This window comes from Oratosquilla oratoria, chromosome 12 (assembly GCF_046742065.1).
Source record: "Oratosquilla oratoria isolate Oo_2021 chromosome 12, ASM4674206v1, whole genome shotgun sequence".
NCBI lineage: Eukaryota > Metazoa > Arthropoda > Malacostraca > Stomatopoda > Squillidae > Oratosquilla > Oratosquilla oratoria.
Window position 1 is genome coordinate 23,712,186 of NC_134788.1, and position 7,724 is coordinate 23,719,909.

Below are 7,724 nucleotides of genomic sequence, written 5' to 3' on the forward strand. Positions count from 1 at the left end.
GGATTGATTAGTTGATGTTTGAACACATTGCTTCTTGCATATCTCGCTCTTCTGTCCTTCTGTAGATTTTTTTATGTGAATGGTATTTCTGAATTGTATAGAAAATGTTGTATAGCATCAGTGATAATACCTAAAATCTTTATTGTTTTTAGACAGAGGATGCTGACACACCACTTAAGTCTGATACTACAGTGGACAAAGATGATGTTGAGGAAGAGGAGGAAGAAGACGATGAAGAGGAAGATGGTGACGAGGAGGAGGAAGAAGATGATGATGATGAGGAGGAGGAAGAAGAAGAGGAGGAGGAGGAGGAGGAGGAAGATAATCGTCCTCAGGGCCCCTACTCGGATATGGATGAAGTATATGAACAGTCCAATTCCTCAATACCTAACTCTGAGTTGTCTACAGTAAGTGTGTATTACAGCATTAAAGACTTGTTTTGGAAAATCAAAACAGTATACATTCTGTGCATGCTTAGAAAAACAAATGTATGGCATTTTGTCAACTTTTTATATGTATTTACCTAGAAGAAGAGAGAAGGAGTTTGAATGTGTTTGAGATGAGGTGTCTGAGAAGTATGGTGGGGGTTACTAGGCTAGATAGAGTGAGAAATGAGGAGGTGAGGAGGAGAACAGGGGTGAAAAAGGATTTGGGAGATAGGGTTGATGAAAGAATATTAGGATGGTTTGGACACATGGAAAGAATGAGTGAAGAAAGACTAGTAAAAGAGGTATGGAAGGCAGATGTGGAGGGAGTGAACATGAGGGGACGTCCTAGGATGAGGTGGATGGATGGGGTGAAGGGGGCTTTGGGGAAGAGGGGAATGTCTGTTGAGGAAGGAAGGGAGAGGACGGAAGACAGAGGTGAGTGGAGAATGGTTGTATATGGATGATGTTGTGACTGCATGAGGAGAAATGGGCGGGGAAGTGGGGGGTGGGGTAGTATGTGTGAGTAAATTTTGACGCAGCCCGAAGGGATTTCTCCCCGTCCTCGCTTTATATGCAAAGGGGGACGGAGAGGGGGGGGTCGCCGATTAAATGAAGCGGCCTCGCTGTGGATGTACTGTGTCTTGCGACATTGCTTCTGACCCAGGGCGGTGGGCAGGGTGCAGGGATGACCCGTCATCCAGGAGGTGCTCAGATGAGAGGAAGGGTGGGAGGGGTGTGGAGTGTATTTAGGGATGAAATGGGTGGGAGTGTTTTTATGCCTTTCCCTTTTTGGCTACCTCCCTTGGAAGGGGGAAAGAGCCTTGGTATATGTATGTATGTATGTATTTACCTAGTTGTATGATATAGGAAGGGGAGCTATGCTCGTGGTGACCCGTCTTTCTATCTCACAACATCTAGTTTGTTCTTAAATTCTTGTATGGTTTTTGCACATACTATATTGCCTCATCCAATTTGTTCCAGACATCTACCACCCTGTGTGGGAAACTATTCCAGATCTCTTCTATAACTATCCTTTTAGAGTTTCTTTTCGTGTCCTCTTGTTTTTCTTTTATCCCACTTTAATAAATCTCCTCTGTCAAGGACTTCCATGCCTTTCATGATTCTGTAAATGGTCAGTAGATCTCCTCTTTCTCCTCTTTGATGTTATGTGTGTTAGTTGTATCTTGGGCAGTTTGTTTTTGTAGCCAAGTTTATGCTGTGTTGTTATTGTCTTAGTCTTGATGATCTAAATGCAGTCATACTAGTATTGTTCTTGGTTCCCTTTGTCATATTTTGGAGAGTTGTGGATGGAAAATGGTTGTGTATGGATGCTGTGATGCATGAGGGGGAGTGGATGGGGGGTGAGGGAGTATGTATGAGAAAAAAATTGATGCAGCCTGAAGGGTTTTCTCCCTGTCTTCTCCTTTCCTGCATGAGGGGACAGAGGGGTTACCAAATTAATGAAGTGGTCTTGCTGTGGACGTGCTGTGTCTTGCAACACGGCTTCTGACCCAGGGCAGTGGACAAGATGCAGGGATGACCCGTCATCCAGGAGGTGCCAAGATAAGAGGGAGGGTAAAGGGGAGTGTAAGGGGGGGAAAAGCCTGTGGTATATGTATGCATGTATTTGATTTAAACATTATGAACTTTCCTTGTCAGGGAGGGCTAAGACAGTGCCTCCTAATAATTGATTACAGAGCTGGGCATGTTCCTCGGTGTGTTCCTAGGTGTGTTTCGCTTTAGTTTGGCTGCAGTGAGCCCTCCCAAACTATCAAAGCTATATAGGTGCCAGTATAATATGTGGCCTACAAAAAGAGAAGACAGGGATAAATCCCTTCAGGTTGCATCAAGATATTATTCACACATACTCCCTCGCCTCCATCCCCCACCCACTCCCTTCCATGCATCACAGCATCATCCTTACACAACCATTCTCCACTCCCCCTATCTTCTGTCTTCTCCCTTCCTTCCTCAACAGACATTCCCCTCTTTCCCAATGCCCCTTTTACCCCATCCATCTCATCCTTGGTCACCCCTTCATGTTCACTCCCTCCACCTCTGCCTTTCACACCTCTTTTACTAATCTTTCTTCGCTCATTCTTTCCATGTGTCCAAACCATTCCATTCTTTATCAATAATATTCTTGACAGCAGCCATTTCAGAGTGTAATATTTGGTATTTATGTGTGTTTAAACTCGTCTAAGGAAGCTTGTGTTGTTCTTGCAGGCTGAACTGCTACAGGTTGATCTTAGTGAAGATGGCACGCAGTTCATCATCGGCCCAGGCGGCTTCAACAGCAGCGATCTGACCAGAAGTACTTCACCTAACGGTGGAGGAATGGATGACAGACCAGGAAAGAAGCGGCCATTCAACTGTCCAATTTGCGGACACACCTTCACTCGCAGAGACAATCTGGCGAATCACCTCAAGGTAGGACAGTTTTAATGCCGTTTGTTGCCTTAGTTACAAAATAAAATGGATTATATCCCTAGTTATTACCTTGTGCAGTTGTATTGTTGGTTGAGAATGTCAACTCAGGAAAGGAACCAAAACATTTGGAGAGGTCCATGCAAAGAACTCCAAGGATTGTTGCCACTTGCTGCAGGGCTGTGGGTTCCTGATGGTGGTGATGAGATTGATGGGTTTTGAAAATGGGCGGCTATGCTGTTTGTCTCAGAGGACGACTACATACATATCCTTCTCTGGTCTCGTACTTAATAAACACCAACTGCAGTTTAATATTTCCTCATGGAGTTCCAAATGAGAAAAACTCAAGGAAGCAAATGATTGAAGTCATTTAAAACCTTCTATCCACTCTTGTTATTGTCCTGTACCATTTCTCTGAATATTCATTGCCTTTCTTCACCTAACCTTGTGGTGGGGGAAAAGAATACTGCCACTAAGTCTTTCCACTTAAGTCGTATGAGGCGACAAAAATGGAACGGGATAGGACTAGGCATCCTTCTCCCTGTAGCTTCAAAGGGGACATTCCTTTAAAAAAAAACAATGATAATGAAAAAAAAAATTAAAAGTAAAAACATAAAAGGTCTAGATGTGGGGATGGAATGGATGGGAGTGGTTTCTATGCCTTTGTTTTTTGGCTACCTCCCTTGTAAGGGGGAAAAAGCCGTTGGTATATGTATGTACAGTAAACCCTCAATATAACAGACGATATGGGGACAGGGGTCTGTCATTACATCAGAAGATCCCTTATATCCGATGAAAATACCAGACAGATCTGTTATATCCTGAAGTTTGTCCAGTTTTATAAATTATAGTAAACCCTCGATATAATGGACGATATGGGGATGGGTCTATCGTTATATCCCAAGATCCATCATAAACAAGGATCACTCGCTATAACGGATGAAAATCAGTTATAGCGAGGGTTTGTCCGGTCAGATTTTTTGTCCGTCATATCCGATGTCCAGTATATCAAAGATCCGTTATATTGAGGGTTTACTGTATATATTTTCTAGTCGCCTGATTTGATTCGTTTTTTCCTCTCGTTTCCAGACACACACAGGGGATCGTCCTTTCATGTGCCAGTATTGCCATAAGTGCTTCTCCCGCAAGGACTACCTCAAGCAACACGAGCGCATTCACACCGGAGAGAAACCATATTCTTGCGACATTTGCGGGCGTGCCTTCACTCGTAAAGAAGGGCTCACTGACCACATGCGTTGTCATTCAGACTTCAAGGCTTTTGCCTGCGAAGTCTGCGGAAAGAGCTTCAAACAGAAATGTGGTCTACGTTTTCATAAAAGAAATTACAAACACTGATCATGTGGAGGAATGTGCATCTCCGCCTGTATATATTTTCATGATTTGGTGTGTGCACATTAGGTAAGAACAGGCAAAAGACTGACAAAGGTAAACGTATTTTACCGTACTTCATTTTCACTGTATGGTTGGTGCACTTACGTGAATACAATATTGCGTAGCTCGCGATTCACACCGTGCACGTAATCAGTACGTATGACATCTGTTGTAATGCGGAGAAATGTGCTATCCATTAAGTATAAGTTTACCACAGAATTCTTTGGCTACATGCCCATAGCGTTTTAAGATACCACTTGTGCAACAGGAAGGTTCCTGTGTCAGTAGTGGACAAAGTCAATATTTTTTATGTTTTGTAGGTCAAAAGGTAACACAATGTCCTCCCCACCATACTCATGAGCACTTCACCCCTCTCACTAAAATCACATTCATCATCACCTCAGCATACACATTTTAACAACTAACTTATTAAATCTAGTGCCCACCTTCATATCATGTACTCGCTCAGTGTTCCGCTTTAGTTGAACACACTTTTTAACAGTTGTACAGCTATACCATACACACAGTTGTGAGCAAGGTATAACACATTGTTCACCCAATCAAGCACAGTGAAATGTGTAAACATCTTTAAAAAAAAAAATGCCCTGTTTTTATTGCAGCAACTTGTTCATATCCCATACGTGTTTTGTGCATGTTTATATTTACCTGATTACAATATACAGGATAGGAGCTACATTTGTGGGGTCCCATCTCTACCTACAATAGTCAAAAATGGCTATAAATTCACATATGTTGTCTGCCTAGACATTGTCTTCATCTTGGTTATTCTACAAAACAATCCATCTGTACTTCTTTGTCTTTCAAATACTCTGTTGTCAAAGAATTTTTTGCCATTCCTTCATCATGGTCTTTTGTCAGTTTTGTCCATACCTTCCATAGTTTTAGAGAAAACATTCAGGTTACCTCCCTTAATTTCTTCTTTTAATTTGTTTCACACATTGATACATCAGTGTGGAAAGTTATGGTTTTGTAAATCCTTCATGCAATCCATCTTTAGTGTTTTACCGTGTCCTCTTGATGTGTATTTATCCCATTCTGGCTGATCCTCTTGGCTAATTTTTCCTGTTCGTTTTATATCATCTTTTTGCCCTTCTAATGTGGGCAGTCCTAGTGTGTGTGTGTGTTAGGGTTTATACCTAATTGTAACACATACAATAGAATGTATGATTGTGGAGTCCTATCTTTCCATTTCCCAAATATCAAACTTTGTTTGAAATTCATCTATACTCCCTACCTAGACACTTTCTTGTAATTTACTCTAGAAATTGATATCATTGTGCAGAATATTGTATTTCTTAATGTATTTCAAACATTCCATCTTCAGTTTCTCTTCATATTCTTTTGCCCTAAACTGATACATTTTCTTTGATAATCTTGTCTGCACCTTTTCATATCCAGAAGACAGTTGTTGTATTGTCTCCCTCTCCTCTTTCTTCCAGTGTGAGCAGTGCCAACTTGTCTAGTCTTTCCTCACGATCCTCCAACTAAAGGGATCATTTTAGTTGCCATTCATTGTATTTTGTTTCTCGTATACAGTAGAACAGGGGTTTGCAACCTCTTGTACCTGTGCCAAACACGACACATGGCAGGGTTGACCAGGGTCCTCGCATGGGTGTGAGGCAGGGGGGTGCATATACCCTGGGGCGGCACATTTAGGGGCGGCAGCAGTTCTAGTCTGGACATGCCACCCGCAAAGCTGACAAAATAATTATAATAATAAAAAGGTCAAAGGAGCCCTGAATATTTTACCCATTAAACTCCGATAACAAGATTCTTGTCATTTGGTCAAATAAAACAAAAAATCATAAAACACCAAAATGTTTGATCAAACAGCACCAGAAAAATATGAAGTCAGTCCTCGCTTCGTGAAGCGAAGCGAGGACTGACGTCATATTTTTCTGGTGTTTGATCAAACATTTTGGTGTTTTATGATTTTTTTTTTTTATTTGACCAAATGACAAGAATCTTGTCATCGGAGTTTAATGGGTTAACCATAATATACGAACTTCTGCGTTAGGATCAACAGAATACGAAATATTTTTCCCTTGTCCTTTCTGCAATAGAGACATTGAATAACATTTTTAACATCTGTTTCATTATTTTTCAAGCTAACAGCTATAATAGGCAGTAAGGAATGGTGGAAATGGGAAGTGATAGTGATGGGGGAAGGGGAGGGGGGCATCACTGAGAACTATGCCCAGGGGTGGCACTTAGGCAGACTGTTGGTTTTGAGACCTTGTTACAGTATCAAAAACAACCTCAATACTTCAGATAAACAAAATGTGAAGACAAGATCAAACTAAAACCAGATCATTCAAGATTTGACTTTTACTGGCAACCCCCCACTGCAGTAAAACGGTGCATATGAATTTATACGAACTTGTGCACACAAAAGCACTGTTGGCTTACAGTGTTCTACACATCAAAGAAACTGGCACAATCTCTTCCAAAGGTTGCTGACTCCTGCAGTAGAATCTTGATATAACGGAATGATTTAGCAATTAATTGAATTTTATGATAAATCAAGCACTCATGGTATACCCTGATTAAAACAGTGTTTTCTAGTTTTGTACACATTTTTACAAGATGTGGAAACTACACACTGAATATACTACATTCCTATGCTACACACAAGTAGTATGTACCAAAATATAATACTGATACTAATAGCAATATATGTGTACATGCAGGTACTTGTACACATGCTTAATTGACAAGACACCTTGCTTGATTTACCAGAAGGTTTTGCTAAATAAAGCGAGTTGTAATGGAAGAAGGCCCCTCCGCTAAATTGCTAAAAATAATTTTAGTTTTATATCAAGATTCTACTGTATCTTTCCTATTATGTGGGGACCACAGCATTGATACAAATGTTTCAGATGACAAATTATCTATAGCCAAGACTCCCAAACCCTATTCCTTATTTGTGTTAGTAATTGTTCACTTTATCTTACCCTTGCAAAAAAAAAAAAAAATTCTGTTAAATTTAACTTTCTGCTCCTGGTTTCAGTTGTAATTCGTGTGGAAATTTGCAATCATAATTGTTCACTCTTTCCCAAGAACCTTGCATGAAGGAGTGATTGTACCCTCAGTATTTTATGTATCAGACTTAGAATGTAATAAAATTAGAATAGAAGAGACTCGATAGTTTTTAGATGAAGTTTTCAAGTAAGAAACGAGGTGAAACAGGAAACATGAATAGGAAGGATGCTAGCTATCTGAAAACAGAGTGGAACAGAGTACCAAGATGGTTTGGGTATGTGAAAATAACGAACAAGGAGAGCGTGAAAAGCAGGAGTGGATGGATGATGTGAGATTAAGAAGAAAATCAAGAATGAGATAGATGGGGTGAAGGTACTTTGGATGTGATTCACCACCATGATCTTGGATCATGTGTTGAACTTACAATCAACAGCTATACCCTTCTGGATAAGAGCTCAGATTTCATATATGTTC

The 7,724-nt window shown here is 40.6% G+C and overlaps 1 protein-coding gene across 3 annotated transcripts in view; it reads left to right on the forward strand.

Annotated features, from left to right (window-relative positions):
* Positions 1-7,215, forward strand: part of LOC143031106 (uncharacterized) — a 29,796-nt gene extending 22,581 nt beyond the window's left edge. For all 3 annotated transcript variants that reach the window (XM_076194539.1, XM_076194538.1, XM_076194537.1), the window contains exons 6-8: positions 153-407; positions 2,655-2,858; positions 3,945-7,215. In XM_076194539.1, coding sequence (XP_076050654.1) covers positions 153-407; positions 2,655-2,858; positions 3,945-4,211 — 726 coding nt within the window. In that variant the 3' untranslated portion in view covers positions 4,212-7,215. The remainder of the gene's footprint in view (positions 1-152; positions 408-2,654; positions 2,859-3,944) is intronic.
* The last annotated feature ends 509 nt before the right edge of the window (positions 7,216-7,724 follow it).